Source organism: Camelus bactrianus, chromosome 20, assembly GCF_048773025.1.
Source record: "Camelus bactrianus isolate YW-2024 breed Bactrian camel chromosome 20, ASM4877302v1, whole genome shotgun sequence".
NCBI classification, from domain to species: Eukaryota; Metazoa; Chordata; class Mammalia; order Artiodactyla; family Camelidae; genus Camelus; species Camelus bactrianus.
The window spans coordinates 38,943,041-38,963,905 of record NC_133558.1 but is presented as its reverse complement, the minus strand read 5'-3'; the positions used below and the strand labels follow the sequence as shown (position 1 = coordinate 38,963,905).

Genomic DNA, 20,865 nt, shown 5'->3' with positions numbered 1-20,865 from the left:
AATTGAAGTATAGTCAGTTACAATGTGTCAATTTCTGGTGTACAGCATCATGTCTGAGCCATGCATATACACACATAATTTCGCTTTCATATTCCTTTTCATTAAAGGCTACTACAAGACATTGAATATAGTTCCCTCTGCTGTAAAGAACTTTCTAAAATCTATTTTTATATATAGTGGCTAACACTTGCAAATCTCAAACTCCCAAATCTATCCCTTCCCACCCCCTTTCTCCCCGGTAACCAAAAGATTGTTTACTATGTCTTTGAGTCTCTTTTTGTTTTGTGGATGAGTTCATGAGTGTCCTCTTTTTTTTCTTTTTTTTAGATTCCACATATGAGTGATATCACATAGTATTTTTCTTTCTCTTTCTGGCTTACTTCACTTCAAATGATGATCAAATTTTCTACTGTATGTTTTAGGATGTCATTTGCTTACAGTGTAATAACAGAACCACACGGTGTAATGAGATATGGACAACAGCCTTGAAGTCAGAGTCTCTGGATGTGACTCCTGATCGGTCATTTCCTAATAATGTGGTTTTGGCAAATGAGTTCCTCCAAGATTCAGTTTCTTTGTCTACAAAATAGGAGATAGAAATACTAGGATTTTTGTGACAATTGAATAAGCAGATGTTAAAACTATAAAGTGTCTGCTATATATAAAAACATTAAATAATCCTTAGTTTTTATTATTTGTTCCTCTTTTCTAGGAAAAAATTTTAAGTAGAACCAATTTTTTTCTATTTTAAATGTTTTCAACTAGCCGTATTTAAAAAAATCTTTATTACTAGGAAAATAACATGTTAGTAGTAATTAATTCAAACAGCACAAAAGAGCCTCCAATACAAAGTCCTCTTTGGTTTACTTATTGTTAATCTATTTCTCTATCATATATATATACATATATAAGTATAAATATATCCCTTTTATTGAAGAGAATCATCCTATTTATAATCTTTTACACTTTCACCTAACAGCACATATCTGTGAAAATATATAATTCTAAAATAAATTGCTAAATATCCAACTGCTTCCAAAAGTCTATGCCTTGTGATTTTCACTGATTTTGCAAAACTGCTCCCTAAAATGGTTGAATCCCCATGCTCTAAGCACCCGTTTATGGAGTATTTTTTTCTCCATGCTTTAATACCATTATCTGTTACAACCAAAGCTTTTTCATGATCTGCTGGAGAACAGAAGCATGTCAAATTAATCTTAACTTGATTTTTCTGTAAGTGAGGTTCAGGCTTTTTTCTGTTTGCTTTACACAGTACGTGTGTGATAACCGTCTGTTGGTCTAACTGGCTTCTTGTTCAGTCAGAAAAGCAGAAGCATTCCGTATAAATAACACAAACCTTCCGCCACGTGTTTCAAGTATTTCTCATACAGTCACAGTCGTTTGACATGTTGACTGTGACTTTAATGCTGGTAATCATCATCGTTATTTTTTCTTGTACAGCAGTTTTGGTTTTATGGTATAAAATATTTTAATCATTTAATTATGGCTTCAAATATTTCCCACCTTTCTTAGAAATGCTTTCCCCTCAATCAAATATTATGAAGTAAATTTGCCATAATTTGTCCCAATACTTTGTTTTTCTGTTTGTTTTTTGGGGTTTTTTTTTTTTTTTTTTTTGCATTTAATCTTAGACCCAGTGGAGATTTATACTCATGTAAAAGATGGGTTAGGGATTGAGTCTTCCCTTCATTTTCTTTTGCCCCAAATGCTGTACTAGTTTTCTCCCCAATACTTACTGAATAAACAATTTCTTCACACTAATTATAGATGTATAATTATTATATACGTTCATTTCACAAGGAATAGAAAATTGATGTTATCAAGTGCTTGATTTGATCCTAAAATTCAGTAATTTTTTAAAAAGTATTTTTAAGTACCAAGCCAGTCTTGCATTCCTGTAGTAAAACTACATTTGGGTGTAACTTATTTTCCTTGCAGTATGCTATTGAAATTCATTTGGTATTATTTTTGTAACACCATTTTTATTGCAATAAAATATATACAACATAAAATTTACCATTTTAAATGTTTTTAAATGCAAAATTCAGTGGGATTAAGTACTGTCACAATGTTGTGCAGCTGTCACCATATCCATTTGCAGAACGTTTTCATCATCCCAAAGAGGAATCTTGCATCCATTAAACAATAGTTCTCCATTCATTTCTCTCCACAGCTCCTGTAACCTCTATTCTATCTTCCGTATCTATGAAATTGCCTGTTCTAAGTTTCTAAGTATCTCACATGCGTAGAATCATACAATATTTGTCTTTTTGTGTCTGGCTAATTTTCCTTATTAACAGGATGTTTTCAGTGTTCATCCACGTTGTAACATGCATCCAAATTTCATTGTTCTTTAAGGCTGAATAATATTCCACTCTGTACATATACCACAATTTATTTATCTATTCATCAGCTGAGGACATTAGAGTTGCTTCCATCTTTTGGTTACTGGAGATAATGGTGCTAAGAATACTGATACACAGCATTTGGTGATATTTTGAAAGTTTCTGCATTGATATTCATAACTGAATTGTTGTAGTCTTTGGTGATATACATATGTTTTTAAGGAAATTATTTTTAAAATGTTAGAAATCTAAATGTGTTACACAAATTTCTTTCAACAATTACTTATATTTGAAAAAAACTAAATAAAAGTCACTCACAATTTTTTGTACATGAATCTAAATTTCTTTCAAAAATTTGGTTGTAGTCAGGTACTAACCTAGTATTATTACAATAATCACAATAATAATCAATACTCTCTTATCTAGATGGGAACAATGTCCCTTATCCAGATGTTTCTGGAGGTGGGGAAGAAATGCATAAATTGCTATTTCCTGTATCCTTTCCAGCAAAAGTTTTTCCCGCTAAAGTCAAGGTATAATACAGTGCTTGAATTTATATGAAATTCACTTGGTTCCATACATCAATTAGTCTTTCAAGGTCAATAACAATATGGGAATCCATTCAATGGGTCATGTAGTGCCTCTCAATTATAATGGTGGTCATTCCCCTCTACTCTCTTGAAGATCTCTATAAAAACCATTTCTACTGCAAGAACAAAATAAATGACTGAAGGTTCATCTATACTCTAGTGGGTGTAGAGAGACCCACCGAAGGCTCACTGAATCAGACAAACAAATGAACACACACGCAGATAAAGAGTGGCGAGGTACAGAGGGGATGTGAGGCAGAAGGTGTTTCAGCTCTCAAAGGACCCTTGAGCAAGGATACAGCTTTGGGCAGCTTTCAAAAAAGCATGTGCATTTTAATGATTCCTTTGAAGGAGCTTCCAGTGTTCCAGTGGAGGGTAAGTGTGAAATATCCTAACAGAACAGGAGCAGCAGGTTAAAACAGACTGAAGACCCTCTATGAGTTCTAGACAAAGACGAGGAGAGATCATTTTAGGACGTCTGAGCACATATTTTGGGAGGGTGTGCTGAACACGTCAAAAAGGATGGGGAAAAGAGCACACGGAATTCAGGATAAGGAATACGTGGGTCAACAGAGACCAAGAAATGTTTAAGTACCATACGGAAAAGTGATATCTAAATACATGGGATGGGCATTGATTAAAAGAAAGTCGTTGGAAAAGATCAGTAGTCAACATAATAGCTCCTCAGATTTCTAAATTTTCCTGGAATACAAGAGTATTCCGGTTGACATTCTACTGAAGAGAATGCATTCCAGAAGCACTGTCAATTTTTTTTTCTTTCTCATACAAAATGAGTCATTATTATCTCAACTGAGATCTAAATTCACCAGTGAGAGACTAGGAAACTGATATGAATGAAACTGAAATCACAGAGCCCATCAAAGCCTCTTTCCTATTTCCTTTAGAAAAATAAAAAGTGATGCTCTGCAGTGGTCTCTGTCTGGTAAAGATAAAACTAGCTTAAGATGTAGGCTACAGGATGGCTTTTAGAAAACCACGTTGCTTAGAAAAATAGGTGTTTTGGAGATGGTAACTGGCAACCAGGCACAGAAGGAAGCCCCTCTCTCTGGGACTGAGTGGGGCAAGACGGGACACAGAGCAAGTGGGTGCTTCTGAACACATTTTGGAAGTTTAATTTTCTGCATTAATCTGCATAAGGAATTGATTTCAAAAGCAGTACAAGGGAGCGCGGCTGCCTTTGATCTTCAAGGGGCCAGATTTGGGGCTGATTTATACTCCTGGCAATTTAGTGCTTTAAAAAGTTGGCAGTAGCTTGAGTCGAGAAAGAAAAAGTGGGCCTTGGGGCAAATTTCACTGAAGAAAACGTCTGATGCATTTCAGAGGATTCTGAAGGCAACATCAAAAGGATGTTTTTAAAAGACACTGAGAGGCTGAAAGGCCCAGGAGGACAAACATGTTACAGTAGCAACAGGCAGGCGTCCTGCAGGTGGAGGCGGCAGCTTCCCGTCCCCCAGCACGCTCTCAAGGCCAGTGCTTGTGACCCATAGCCCTTTTACACATCTAACAGTTACAAAACAGGATACAGTGTCTGTCTTTACATATCTTTGTTTCTTAGGTCCTGTTGGGATTAAATTCAATACACATATTTCCAACACTACAAACAACTCCATATAAAAAAGCCACGCAAGTTCACACGTGCAAAGTTTAGAGACAAAAACCGTGAGTTACAACCACTGCTTGCCTGAAGGAGACTGTAAAATGATTCTCATTGTAATATTCATGAGTTGGAAATACTAAAATTCGAAAAAAAATTGTGTAGTGGACTATAAAATGCAGTGTTTGTGGACATAAGGAGAAGGAGCTAACCTTAAGGACGGTGAGTTTTGGCATCATTCTCTCAGGATTATGGAGGAACACAGTGCCTCCTTACAGACCTGACTATCAAGAAATAATTTCCCTGATCCTAAAACATTTGCAAATGTAAACAATAGATGCACAAAGTCTATTTATTTACTAATTTGTTACAAACAAAACACTGAAAACAATCAAGAGAAAGTGCCCATTAGAATAATTTAATAATAAGGCATATTTTCTCCAAATTAAGTGATTAGCCACAAAGCAGTAGAGCTGGATAAATCATTCTTAATGTGTTTGAACAGCCTTCTTATATTTTCTATAATTGAAAAATCTTAAATGTCTTTCAATTCCTTGAATTACTCAATTAAGTTAGCAAATTACCTTGTAATTAGAGACGAACGGAAACAGAATCTACCCCAAAAAGTCAAGTAGTAAAATCAGGGAAAGGTCATTTCCTCAAGAATCCCCACACTTATGTCTTCCTCTCTGTTGGAGAGGAATGACACCATCACATTAATGATCAGCTCAAGATTTTAAAATTTTTATCATAAACCTGAAATCCATCCACACCATGGTGTCCTGCTCAAAGTTCACAGCATCACTCCACACTACATACTTGACAGCTGACAAATAACTCAGCCCCACAGATATTTTTCTAAGTGAGAAGGTTATTCTGGCAATAATGACTCAGCAGGAGAAGAAATCACCATTTTTGAAATAAAATATTGTTTTCAAAAGGTTGATTTTAATTTTATTGTTATAGTATAAAAGCAAGCAAAAATAAATATGGGTCAACTTGATGGACAATTCTGTCTCTCGGTGCTCTTTTCCTGGGAAAGGGTTCTCAGAGATCTTTTATGTATGATAAGCAGATTATGAAATGCACATTGCTTTAATAAATTCAAGTGGCTTGGCATTATATTCATCAATTAAAGATGGTAAATTTATAAGGCATACACTATTATTTGATAACATTCTTCAAAACTATTCATCATTAAGAATGATCATTTTTCACATTCTTCCACACTTGACATGAAAAAGTACACCAAAATGTGAGCATGATCAGTGAAGTTAAAAATGTAATGGCTCACCAAAAAAATGAACAATTTAAAATAACAGCAAACTCTCTAAGAATTCCATCTATAACAAAGCTGTGTCTTTGAGCAATCCCCACTTATCACATCTGTAAAATAAGTTTTGTATATTCTGTGATTTACAAGATTAGTCTCAGCTCAACCATTCTGTGAGTCTAAAAATTCAAGGAGGTACCATAATTTGCTAGTAAGACATGGTTTATTTCAATACGCATAGGGAGTTTCATTGTTTAGAAATGTTTCTATAAATTAAGAAACTAAATCTCACACAAAAAGTAGACACTCTAAAATAGTCTTGTTTCAGTATCCATCATTATAAACGTGCATTAAAAATCAAACATAAACTACTGTAATATTCAGCGTAAAACTCACTCATACTGTCACTTGGGAGCCATCAGGATGTGAAATGCTTTCCACACCTTACCAACATAATTTGGTCAGACATAGAGCTTCATTTTACTGAGAAGGAGGCTCTGAGTCCGTGACTAGGTTTCCCACAGCCAGAGAATAGACAAGTGTTAATCTGAGAAACAGTATTGAGTTATATAATATTTAAATATATGCTTTAAAGAAAGAGCCTTGTACTCTACCTGGACTGTAAGGGGTCAAATCATCTAGTTCCTTAAGAGAGACATTATTCGTAATATCTCATCACATTTCTACCGTATTTCATTACTTTGTAAAACTTTTCATGAATTTAATATTCATCAAAGTATAACTGTAAAGTAAATTTAATTTTAAAATATGTACCCACTGAATGCACCTTGCAATAAAGTAAGTCTCTTTCAAGATAAACACAGAAGCCGAAAACTTGCATGCCCAAAAAAACCTCATCTGAAAGTTAAATTTTATGGTCTGGTGTGCTGTAACAGTTTATCCTGTTTGAAATAATTATAAACACAACCTTCTACTGAATCATGCTTACTAAAATTTACCATATTAGAAGACAATTGGTAAACTACAGCATTTATTTCATTTATTTCTGTAATCTTTATTATTAGGATAATTACATGGTCCTTGCTTCAGACACACCTTTCGGAAAGTTAATTACCAGCTTAAGTCTTTGAGTTTCCATTTTTTGGCCAATGCAATTTATTTGAAAATAAAAAACTGCCTTTAACCGTGGAATTTATGAATATAAGTGATGAAAATATGCCACTGAATGCTACGTTTTATAACCATGATTCTGGAGATAAAAATATCACAGGATGACACATTGTCTCCTGAAAAAGTACTTTCAAGAGAACAATATCATAATTATTTTTACAAATGAACCCTGAATCTAGAAGACCAGAGGTTACATACAATCCGAGGGTCTAATAAAGATGATACAGGCTTCCTAGACATAGAAACTCTCTGCTGAGTGGCTAATGCTGCATGTTTAGTATCATTCATTCTGCTCGCTTCTATATATAGTAAGCAAATGCATTTCAACATGAACCAAAACATTACTGAGTGTGTGTATTTGGACAGTCAAATTATTGAACTGCTTACACATTAAATAAATGATTGCAATGTCTAGTTACGCGTCCCACATTCACAGAATAAAAATGCTACAACATCCCACTGAAAATTACTCTCACCCTTGTACTTTCACAGAGCTTTCCTTCTTCTATGTCGGTATCATGCATATGTGTATATTAATATAACAAAGCTTTATGTGTCTATTTCATGAACGGCAATGAATCAAGTATCAAGTCTTATTTTTATCGATTTCACCTTAATTCTATGAGAACAAAGCATATGTGGCAGTACCTTTGGATACTGTCTGACAGGAATCAATACCCTTTCTGAGAGCTTTATGTTTTTGTTGCTGATGACGTCAAGATATTTCTTCTCTTCATCGTCTTTTTTTCCATCAGAACCTTGAAATTTTTCAATTTCTGAAAAAAAAATATTTACAAGAAAATACAGTAAATTAAATGAGAATTCATCATAAATATGCTGATTGTTCTTATCACTCTCCTGAAAAACGAATTTGAAAAATCTTTTTTTTAAATTGAAGTATTGTCAGTTACAGTGTGTCAATTTCTGATGCACAGCATCATGTCCCAGTCATGCATACACACACATAGATTCGTTTTCATATTCTTTTTGATTAAGGTTACTACAAGATTTTGAATGTAGTTCGCTATACTCTACAGAAGAAATTTTTTTAAATCTATTTTTATATATAGTACAAATATTTGCAAATAATGCAATTTTGAAGAATCTTGATAAAAGGACTAAATAACACCTTGTTAAAAGCTACGTCAGCACCGTTACCATCTGTAGGATGATCCCTGTCAACTAAAACTAAAACGTGATGATTGAGGGTCTGACTGTCTTCTGTGAAACAAATGATGCAATTAATTTTTAACGTCTTCAAACAAAATGTGAGAAAGAATATGTCATTTAAAGAATGTAACTATTTAAAATATCTAAGCAAACAATTTTCCTAGGAGCAGTGAACAGAACAAATATATTCTAAGGTTAAATGTTTTATTTTTACTCAGAATTATTCCTTAGAAAAAAAATAATCAAAAATAGTAATCATCCATTATCTAAAATATGGTAGTAAAGATAAACAGCATGCTATTTTATATTCTAATCAAACTTAAATGCAATTTAAAAAGGGGTCACAGAGAAGTCATATAAAAGATTAAATTTGTAAATGTTATCATTCATATTCATCAACATGAAATTATCTGTCTAGATGTTTAAGAGGTGCTGTTCATTTTCCCCTAAGAGAATGTTCCCAAATGGATATTTTTAAGCAAATGTATACTATTTATCATTCTTCCTTTTTAAAATTAATTTATTCCACAAAGATCTTTGAACCTCTACTATAGGTACCAAAAGTAGAACAGAAAAAAAGAAAATGTCTCTGCTTTTACAGAATCTATGTTCTGACGGGGGAAATGAATAATTATAAAATGAATATATATGCACATGCATATTTATGTGTAGAGGTAAATAATAAATACAGTCAAGCTACTAAGAATATAAAAGAGAGCACAGTCAAGGAGCAGGGCTATTACTTTAGATTTATAAGGTAATATTTGAGCGGGGTCCAGAAACTAAGAAAGAGTAACCTATGAGGAGATCAAGAAGTCAAATTTTACAGTGCGATGGAGCAATGGCTTGACTCACTCTTGGAACAGCAGAAACAAGATGGCTTGTGTGTTTGAAGACTAGTGGGTGTAGAGAAAACCTTCACAGGTGGTTAAAGGACAGATGATATGAGCGTGTAGGACAGGGGACATTTTCTGCTTTTTCTCATGAATGAAGGGAAGCCCCTGGGTGGTTTTGCTGAGGGAGTTGGCCATATTTGATTTCATTTGTAAAGATAACATCAGATTGACAACCAATCATGGCAGAGAACAAGCAAAGAAACCAGCTTGGGTCTGTCCAGCAGAGAGATGACGCTGACTTGGTCTAAAAAGGAAGGGATGAAATGGTGAGAAAAAAATGTATGACCTAGAGTCACTTCATGCAACTCACTGTGGAAAATCAATGTTTTGGTGAAATCTTGAAAACTGACTTTCCCTTATTTCTTGTATGTATATTAGATAGTTATTATTATCATAAAATCACCTGTAAATATGTCTTCCCTCCTTGCTCTTGGCCAATTATGCTATTTCAAAGCACTATTTAAATTAAAATATGAATGTGACAGTTTTTCAGCTCTTTTGGTTCTATTAGAGATGCAACAAGAACATTCTGTTTCTCTTATTTTGGAGTAAAGAAAAGATGATGACACTTTTTTTTTTTTTGCCTTTCTCAAAAAATTAGTTATTCACTTAAATTTTTTAAATTATAATTGACTTAAAATAATACATTAGTGTCAGGTGTACAATGTAGTGGTTTGAAATTTTTATACATTACAAACCGATCATCAGTGTAAGTCTTGATGGAGATTTTGTCTCCATCTGTCACCACACAAAGGTCTTACAATATTATGAACCATATTCCCTATGCTGTGCATTACGTCCCCCTCCCTTGCTTTATAATTGAAAGTTTGTACTGTTCCCTTCCCTGTTTGACCCATCACCTCATCGCCCTCCTTTCTGGCAACCACCAGATTGTTCTCTGTTTCTATGAATTTTTTTCTGTTTTGTTATGTTTGTTCACTTTTTTTGGTTTTCTAGGTTCCACATATAAGTGAAACCATACAGGATTTGCCTTTCTTTGACTCTTTTCACTTAGCATAATACCCTCTGAGTCCATCCATGTTATTAAGTATGGAAATTCTTAATTCATATTAATTTATATTATATTTTGAAACGATTATTATTTAAAGGTCTGAGGACTTCTAGAGGGAAGAGGAATACTGTATTGCATCAAACAGCTTTGTTTTTGTTATTTTATTTTTAATAAGCATCTTTTCATAAGTAATTTCACATAGTTTATATGAAATCCCTATAAAATTCCAGGTTATAATCTTTTAACATATTATTTATTTGGCCCATGTGCAATTTGTTAAAAATCTTTTTGAAGTCAGATTACATTGCTCACTAAGATAATACCTGAATGAATGCCATGCTGCATAGTTTGTACAGTCATTTACAATGACTTTTTCCAGTTACATGTTCTAATTTCTACGAAGACAATTACCTTAAAATAAATTGAGCTTTTTGGAAACTAATTATATGTAGTACGTCTATAATTTCTACTTTGTATGGTAGCATCAGATTCTTATTTTTGTACTCCAGAGTATCAACAAGTCACTTTAACTGTCTTTGTAAACCAAGAAGCATTCTCTACTCAAGTCTTTCAATTCCTGATAGAATTATTACATACAGAACTCTGACAACGGCAAAGAAAAGGCTACTCATTATATCCTCTGATGCTGATGACAAACTTTTGATCTCTGCACTTTGGGTACATGCACTTACCCACCTAATAACTTTCTTACTTGTTCACTGAGACAACAGTAATGGGGACACACTGAAGAAGCCACTGAGTCCCCGATGACTAAGTGTTGTGGTTTCTTCTCTTGTCACTCTGTCATAGAAATAAATTACATTTGTCTGACATTATTTGCTTTCTACAAAACTATTACCTAGGCATTTTTAGCTATGCAATTTGATCAACTGATGATTAATTCCAAAAACTTTTCCATGAAGAAATGGAGCTAAATGAGATAGAAATAGCATTTCTACTGTTTTTTCTGTTCATTTCTATACTTTCTTTTAAAAATTTTCATGGTCATTTTGCCCTTCCGATAGTTTCAGGGAGTTATCAAGCATATCTATATGACTAACAGCTCAGTACTGCATTTCTCCACTGTGTAGTAACAGAATGGAGTACACCAAACTTGCATGTCTTTAAAACAATGAAAAGCAATGTCTACATAAGTTTCCTTTTCTAATTTTTAGTTTAAAGTAATTTTACATCATAATTAATGCATGCTCCTTGTGGAATATTTAGACAACATAGGTATCCATAAAAATGGAAAGGCATTCATTATAATCCAGCAATAATTGAACAGTTTTGTGTAGAGATGCTAAGTCATTTTAGAGAGGAATACCAGAATATATAATCAGTTATTAACACATCTAAAGGAAGAAATTGACAGCAATACAATAATGTAAGGACATTTAACACCCCAATTACATCAATGGATAGATCATCCATCAACAAGGAAACACTGACCTTAAATGAAACATCAGACACGATTTTATAGATTTGTATAGATTTGTTCCATCCAAATGCAGCAGAATACATGTTCTTCTCAAGAGCACATGGAACTTTCTCAAGGATAGACCATATGCTGGGACTCAAAACAAGTTTCAATAACTTTAAGACTTATATCATATAAAACCCCTTTTCCAATAACAATGATATGAAAGTCCAAATCAATTACAAGAAGAAAACTGGAAAAATCCAAATATGTGGAGAACGAACAACATGGGACTGTACAACTATTAGGGCAATAAAGAAATCAAAGGAGAAATAAAAAATTACCTGAAGACAAATGAAAAAAATGACAGACCAAAATCTATGAAAGACAGCAAGTGGGAACTACAAGGGAAGTTCACAGCAATACAGGCCTACCTCAAAAACAAGAAAAACCTCAATCACCTACACCCAAAGAAAATAGAAAAAGAACAAAGGAAGCCCAAAGTCAGTAAATGGAAGGATATAATAAAAAATCATAGCAGAAATAAACGAAATAGAGACTTAAAAGACAAGCAAAAAAATAAAGGAAACTGAGAGCTGGTTCTTTGAAAAGATAAACAAAGTTAACAAACAGCTAGACTCACTAAGGAAAAGAGAGTGAAGGCCCTGATGGTAAAATCAGAAACAAAAGAGAAGAAATAAAAATGGATACCACAGAAATAAGGAGGATTTTAAGAAGATTATGAACAGCTATATGCCAACAAATTGGACAACCTAGAAGAAATGGACCAATTCTTAGAATCATACACCCTTTAAAGACCAAATCATTAAGATGATCATCTTAATAGGCGCAGAAAAAGTTTTTGATAAAATTCAACATCGATTTATGATAAAAACTCTCCAGAGAGTGGGCATAGAGGGAACATACCTCAACATAACATAGGCCATATATGACAAGGCCATATCATACTTAATGGGGAAAAGCTGAAAACATTTCCTCTAAGATCAGGAAGAAGACAAGGATAAGGATGCTCACTCTCGCCATTTTTATTCAACATAGTTTTGGAAGTTCTAGCCACAGAGAAGAAAAAGAAATAAAAGGAATCCAAATTGGAAGAGAAGAAGTAATACTGTCACCATTTGCAGATGACATGATATTTACTATACAAAGAAAATCTTAAAGACACTACCAGAGAGCTCATCAATGAATTCGGTAAAGTTGCAGGATACAAAATTAACATACAGAAATCAGTTGCATTTCTATACACTAATACTAAAACAACAGAAAAAGAAATTAAGGAGACAATCCCATTTACCATTACCTCAAAAAGAATAAAATACCTAGAAATAAATCTACCTAAGGAGGCAAAGGACCTGTACTTTGAAAACTATGACAATGATGAAAGAAATTGAAGATAACACAAACAGATGGAAAAATATACTGTGTTCTTAGAGTGGAAGAATCAATATTATTAAAATGGCCATACAACGCAAAGCAACATACAGTTTCAATAAAATCCCTATCAAATTACTAATGGCATTTTCCACAGAATTAGAACAAATAATTTTAAAATTTGTATGGAAACACAAAAGACTCTGAAGAGCAAAAATAATCTTGAGAAAGAAGAATGGAGCTGGAAGAAACACGCTCCCTGACTTCAGACTATACTGAAGAGCTACAATAATCAAAACAGTATGATACTGACACAAAAACAGACACATAGATCACTGGAACAGGATAGAGAGCCCAGAAACAAACCCATGCACTTATGGTCAATTAATCCATGACAAAGGAGGCAAGAATGTACAATGGAGAAAAGACAATCTCCTCAATAATAAGTGGTGCTGGGAAAACTGGACAGATACCTGTAAAAGCATGAAATCACGGCAGTTTTTTGGTTTTTTTTTTTTTTGGATTTTCTTTTGAATCTAGAGTAATGGAAATAAAAGCAAAATAAACAAATGGGACCTAATTAAACTTATAAGCTTTTGCACAGCAAAGAAAACCATAAACAAAACAAAAAGACAACCTACAGAATGGGAGAAAATATTTGCAAATGATGTGACTGACAAGGGCTTAATTTCCAGAATATATAAACAGCTCATACAGCTTAATAACAAAACAAACAAACAAACCCAAATAACTCAATCCAAAAATGGGCAAAAGACTAAATAGACATTTCTCCAAAGACATACAGGTAGCCAACAGGTATATGAAAAGATGCTCAATACCACTATTTATTAGAGAAATGCAAAGCAAAACTACAATGAGGTATCAACTCACACTAGTCAGAACGGCTATCATCAAAAAGAATACAAATGATAAAAGCTAGAGAGGGTGTGGAGAAAAGGGAACCCTCCTATATTGTTTGTGGGAATGTAAATTGGTGCAGCCACTATGAAGAACAGTATGGAGGTTCCTCAACAACTAAAAATAGACTTATCATATGATCCAGCAATCCTACTGGCATATATCAGGAAGAAACTCCAATTTGAAAAGATACATGCACCCCAATGTTCACAGCAGCACTATGGACAATACCCAAGAATGGAAGCAACCTAAATGTCCATTGACAAATAAATGGATAAAGAATAGTGTGTGTGTGTGTGTGTGTGCGTGTGTGCGTGCGTGCTTGCGTGTGTGTGTATATACATGGTGGAATATTACTCGGCCATAAAAAAGAATGAAAAATGCCATTTGCAGCAACATAGATAGATCCAGAGGTTATCAAATTAAGTGAAGTAAGTCAGAAAAAGACAAATATCATATTATATCAATGATATGTGGAATCTAAAAAAAATACAAATAAATTTATTTACAAACCAGAAACAGGCCCACAGGACAAAGAAAACAAACCACACTTACCAAAGTGTAAGGGGGGAGGGATAAACTAGAAGTTTGGGATTAACATGTACACACTAATACATATAAAACAGATAAATAACAAGGACCTACTATAGAGCACAGGGAAATGTACTCACTATGTTGTAATAACCTATAGTGAAAAATAATCTGAAAAAGAATATATATGTGTATGTATAACTGAATAATTTTGCTGTACACAAGAAACTAATACAACACTGTAAATCAACTATACTTTAATCAAGTCAAACAAAAAAATTAAATAAATAAAATATACAAAAAGTTATAGAGTATGAAAGGAATAAACAAAAATAACAAAACAAAAAATAAAACAAAATAATAAACAAAAAATTTTAAAAATAAAAACAAAGAAAGAAACATTTAATTACCAAGTAGACTCTGAAAATAATTTTCAGTGCAATATATGAGAAAAGAACATTTATATGCAAAGTATAATTGTAAAATATACTGAAGCAAAGAATGTGGAATTCGTCTGGGAAGAACATGAGTTTTTGTCAATAAAATGTAAATGATCTTTCAATATAACAACGAGGAATGATGCCAGTATTGACCTGTTTTGAAGTTTATGCTCATCTAAAACCGAAAGTCAATATATGGTTGTTAAAAAAATCCTTTTATTTATAGACATTTTCAGAAGGAACTTTATAATATAAATAGTGGCCATCTGCCTGGTGATTAGAACTCCTTATTATAGATGGAGCATGAACAACTTACAGTTACATAATATGACTGAGTAAAGGGCATCTCACTTGTCCCACCTTCAAATTAAAACTTTTTATTTACTAAGCAAAAATGTTTTCTGCTCTTCATATCTGAATGCAGAACCAAATCTTTAACGATTAGCGTCAATAAAATAAAAGAATAATTTTCATGTTCCTTTGAAAACCCCTTCCCCGTGAAATTTCAGAGATCCGTGTCCTATAAAACAGCAGGCCTCTAGCATTTCACAATTTAAGTCCAGAATGAATTCGCAAATATACCATAAATAATAACTATTCATTTTGAAATATAAACTTAACCTTAATGAAAGAATACGAGGAAATGCTTTAACACAAGTTTCACTTCATTGATATTGATCAGAAAGATGCACACTTTCCAATTTCAGTCTCAAAGAATGGGTAAGAAAACGCCAAAGGTATTTTGACACAGATAATATTTTTAGCATCATAACCCTGTGGGGTCAGTAATAATAATCCCACTTTTCAAATAAACAGAACTTTAAAAAGCAAATGTAACAGATAAATACAAAAAGGAAAATAATAGGAAAAAAAAAAGAATTTAAAAATTTGAGATAAGCAGCCCTGAGTGTAGCCTTACATGTTCTAACTTGTCTTGAATAAGGATTTCCTGTACAATTCTTTTTTTTTTTCCATACACTTTGCAACCTTTTGTATGTTTTATCTTAGAATATTTTTAGTCCTATTTACAAGCTGCCTCAAACCCATCTCAGAAATAAGTGATAAATACCACTGTACTTTTAAATGATTTGATATTGTGCTTAATAATTATTAAGCCAACAATCACTACAAATGCAAAATTTCTCTGAGTTCTGTCTGTGGTTTTTGGAATTAAATGTGAGCTCTGAAAGTAGCTCTGTCACTTGAGAGGCACATCGTCTTAAGCAAGTTAATTAGTCTCAGTTCCTTTTTTTTAAAAAGGAAACTACATCTAGCAAATGATGACATTAAGTGAAGTAGCATTTTGTGTCTCCTTCTCTGGCAATAATTATCACAGTTTTGCCATCATAATGGTTCATACTCATCACCCTCTGTATATAATCTCTGAGCAGCAGGTGTATTTTCATGGCCCCTGTATGCAGCCCAGTGACGGACCGGGTAGAAGAAATGACTCTCTAAACCTGGGCTTTCCACCAAAGAAAAATGAAATGGGTAATTTCTTACAGAACAGAGCTTAAACGGTAAGACAGTAACCTTAGGTGTGGACAATGATGGTAGCGAAACAGACGTGAAAAATGAAAACTTCAAAAGCAACGTCAGCAGGTCCAGTGGATACTGGAGGGGATGGGAAGTCATTCTCAGACATGGAATAACAGTTTCCTTTTTACTGAGGGCATGAGTAACTATTTCAGACCCATTGATGGTAAATGAGTAGTAAAAATTTGCAAATGAAATTAATTAACAACCTACACAGTAATTATTTTGGTGATTGAAATAGAAAGAGAAGTTAAAATAAAATAACTTCAATTTAAAAATAATCCAAGTAGTTGTTTCCAACAAGATAAACTGTAAGAGGGTTAGCTGTTTTATTTTTTTTTAAGTTTATTTGTATTTATTTTAATTTTGGGGGGTAGGTGATTAGCTTTACTTATTTACTTATTTATTTAGTGGAGGTACTGGGGATTGAACCCAGGACTTCATGCACTCTACCACTGAGCTATACCCTTCCGTCCAACCCAGTTAGCTATTTTAATTACTGCTAATGCATTTGAATACCCTGAACCAACTAAAACTGTGAAAGTATCTGACACTACCCTGCCCTGCCTCCTGGCTGCTTATCCAAATTCCCACCACTGCAAGTGTCAGCTTCCAGGTCCTCTGCCCATGGAGTTGCACGAGCAGCTCCCTGGGATTTCTTTCCCCGTGACCTCATATCACTTAATTCCTCTGCCACACGTTCAGTCAGTACTACCGTTCAGCCCCAGCACAAGACCACATCCCCACGCTGGGGCCTTGGACAAGTCACTTAAGCATTCTGCGCTTCATCTGTTCCCTCCCACCACCCCCAACCCACCCTAAAATGGGAATCGAATCTTACCAAATGCCAGTAGATTCCGAAGACCACAGGCTTCCTGACAGAGTACTGTGTCTGTCTCCTGTTAGCTGGGCAGCACCCGGCATCAAGAATGGTGGCAGCTAATGCTTCCTACACATGCTCTCTGGGCCAGGCAGCACCCTAACTCCTGCTTAGCAATGGGCTGGCTCACTCAAGCAGCTTGCTTAGAATCTCTGTGTTACATGCTTGCTTGTCAAATGGGCCCAACAGCCCTGTAAAGCTCCTGCGAGGATTAAATGAGCCAGGTCACTCATTCACTTAGAACCGTACCTGGTACATAATAAGAGAATGATAAATACCAGTGATTCCCATCTTATTACTTGCGTTTGGGGCTGGACACAAGACGTCACTGAATGCTTCCCTGTCATTCAAACAGAAGCTCATGACAGCCAACGTCATTGTATTTCACGAGATGACACCTCGTCTTTAGGGAAATTTGTGAACTACTGAGAACATATCCATGACTTATTTTTCAGTGTTTCCTTTACCAGACTAATATCGTAGTGCATACGTTTTAAGAAATGTCATACATATTGATCTAAATAAAAAATAGGGCAAAAGGGCCCTTTTGGCCAGAACCGCCATTCATTCTGGTAATTCACCAAAATAACCAACGCAAAGGGAAAGAGGAGAGGCACCCGCTGTGTGTTCTCCAGGCCTTTCAGAAAACATGGAGTTGTTCTTTTGGCCACATACATACAAATCTACAAGAAAAGTGATACTGTAAGTTAAAGAGAGCGGGCGATGTTCAGAAAGGAATGCCGTACAGATGTCACCATGGCAACGCTGAAAAGAGTCCACAGTGGTACCCAGCACACTGTTGGAATTGCTGTAAACAAACAAGCTAAGGGCAAGATTCATGCCAAGAGAACTCACGTGTGGACTGAGCATAGTAAGCACTCCGAGAGCTTCCTGAATCGTGTGAAGGAAAGTGATCAGACAAAGAAGGAAGCCAAGGAGAAAGGTATTTGGGTTGAACTGAAGCGCCAGCCTGCTCCACCCAGAGAGCACTTTGTGAGAACCAACGGAAGGGACCCTGGCCTGCTGGAACCCGTTCCCGTGAAAATACGGCATGATTGATGCAAAGAAAATAGAAGACCTGGACTGATTTTAAAAAAAAAAATGAAGAAGAAGAACAGGGGGAGAGTACAGCTCAGTGGTAGAGTGCATGCTTAGCACGCCTGAGGTCCTGGGTTCAACCTCCATCCCCAGTCCCTCCATTTCAAAAAAAAAGAAAAGACAAAAAATACAACAAAACAAAGCTGAATGACAAGAATGATGCCATAGTGGGAGCAACAAAAGAATGTGGAATAAGTCTGTCAAAACCATCATCAAATATGCATTGAAACCTTTTGACAGTACTGTCATCTAATGCTAAACAGAGGTACATCACAGAAGGCAGGTGGGCACGTTTTGTTTTTTTTCCACCTTGTTAACTGCCAGACACAAACTCTTAAACCTCGAAGTTAGTGTCTTTTAAAAAGAATAGAAAAAAATAGAATAAAACCTATTTTAAAAAATAGATCTTAAAAAAAATCAGTATTTTCTTGATACTCGTTCCAAATATATCCGTGCACCGTCCTCCAAGTTTGGGCCCCTTCCCTGAATGCATCCAACATCTGACCTTGGTTCTGACTCAGTTAAATGCACCTGAAGTTGCACACAACACAAGACGGCAGGACACGCATTTCTGATTACTGAGAGATGACACTCAGACCACGTGGGAAAACTGTAGAGGCATCTCAGGTCACCACCCTGCTTGTTGGTGACAAAGGCAGCGTGATGTGCTGGACAAGCCAGACAGCTCTGCGGCTGCTCATCCTGGGTCCTCAACTTTGCACCCGGGACAAGGAATTTCCCAAGTGACCTAGCGGCAGTGTATCATTCAATCCTTACAATAACCCAATAGGATACCTTCTCTCAATTATTAATTCACTACCGAAAAGGGGAACCCCAAGATTAATTTCCCAGGTGGCAGGGCTAGCAAAGTGATGGGGCCAGGATTTTCATTCCAAAGCTCAGGTTCTTTACCACGACATCAGTCCTTCGTCTTCCCACCCACTCACCCCTTCACTCCGTAGCTATTTACTGAGAGCCTGCAGTGGGCCAGGCACCATTCCAGGAACCAGACACGCCAGGGTGAAGCAGACGGAATACCTGCCCCCTTGAAATTTACAGACCAATGAGGCAGAAGGTAAATGAGTAAGTAAATGATGAGATAATCTGCGTGGGCAAGAACTGTTTTGGAGAAAAATCAAAGCAGGATAATGTCATAGGAAATAGTTAGAAGAGTTTGATATTTTGATGGGTGATTACAGAGTCCTCTTTGAGGAGGTAACTTTTGAGCAGAGACCTGAATTAAGGAGGGGGGAAGACTCACCAATACCTAGGGATAGAGTGTTCCAGGCAGAGGGAACAGCACGTGCAAAGCCTCTGACACTGGAAAGAACCTGGCACCCGTGAGGGGCTGTCAGAGGACAGTGTGGCCAGAGTGGTGTGAATGTGGGAGAAAATAGTAGAGGATGAGATGGAAGATGCAGAAGGAGTAACAGGAAGGCCTTACAGACACAGATTGTTTTTTGCTTTTTTTTTTTTTAGCTTAATTTTGTATACTTTTATTCAAAAGGTGAAATTAGAATACAATCTCACTTTTTAAGTCTCTTTCCCATAAAAATTGGTATTTGTATCTATAAATCTTTTTTTTAATTGAGTTATAGTCGGTTTACAATGCTGTGTCAGCTTCTGGTGTACAGCACAATTTTTCAGTCATACATGAATATACATATATTCATTTTCATTTTCTTTTCCACCATGAGCTACCACAAGGTCTTGAATATAGTTCCCTGTGCTGGACAATGTAAATTTGTTCATCTATTTTATATATACCTGTCAGTATCTACAAATCTCAAACTCGCAGTCTGTCCCTTCCCACCCCGCTCCTCCCTGGCAACCACAAGTTTGTATTCTTTGTCTGTGAGTCTGTTTCTGTTTTATATTTAAGTTCATTTGTCTTTTTTTTTTTTTTTTAGATTCTACATATGAGTGATATCATATGGTATTTTTCTTTCTCTCTCTGGCTTACTTCACTTAGAATGTCATGGACTTTTAATGAATAAAATATGGCAGAAGTGATGGTGTAAGAGTTCTGAGATCAGGTCCCAGGACACTCTGTGGCTCCATTCTTTCTTTCTCTCTCTCTCTCGGATCACGTGTCTGGGGAAAGTCAGCCGTCCTATCATGAAGAAGTGGGAGGAACTGAGGGCTGTCACTCCCACTGATGTAGGGGAGCCCCCTTGGAGGCAGATGCTACCCCTGGTAAAACTTTTAGATGACTGCAACTTCTTCCGAGACCCTGAGCCAGAACATCATCTACCATTCTTCTGAAACCTTTACCTGCAGAAACTGGGAGATCATAAATGTTGCCCATTTTAAGCTGTTAAGTTTTGAGGTAATTTGTTATGAAGCAAGATAAAACATTAGGATATGAAATTCTTATTCTAAATGTGAGGCAAGTTTCGAAACGTTTTTCATCACAGTTTTGATCGGATTCGTGTTCTTGAGAGATTATCCTGGCAGCCTCACATAGTGGGGCCAGGGTGGAGGCAGGGAGGCCAGTTGTGAGGCAGAGGCTCAAGACCAGGCTGGACTGGGTGAAGGCTCAGGTGTTCAACGTGGAGGTCTAAAACTCGGCTGGATTACTCTGAAGGTGGAAGTTG

General features: G+C 35.5%; 1 protein-coding gene and 1 pseudogene across 3 annotated transcripts in view; one reads left to right on the top strand and one right to left on the bottom strand.

Annotated features, from left to right (window-relative positions):
- Positions 1-20,865, bottom strand: part of KHDRBS2 (KH RNA binding domain containing, signal transduction associated 2) — a 644,953-nt gene that overhangs the window by 555,212 nt on the left and 68,876 nt on the right. For all 3 annotated transcript variants that reach the window (XM_074348987.1, XM_074348989.1, XM_074348988.1), the window contains exon 2: positions 7,624-7,751. In XM_074348987.1, coding sequence (XP_074205088.1) covers positions 7,624-7,751 — 128 coding nt within the window. The remainder of the gene's footprint in view (positions 1-7,623; positions 7,752-20,865) is intronic.
- LOC105083899 (large ribosomal subunit protein eL21-like) lies at positions 17,747-19,180 on the top strand (annotated as a pseudogene).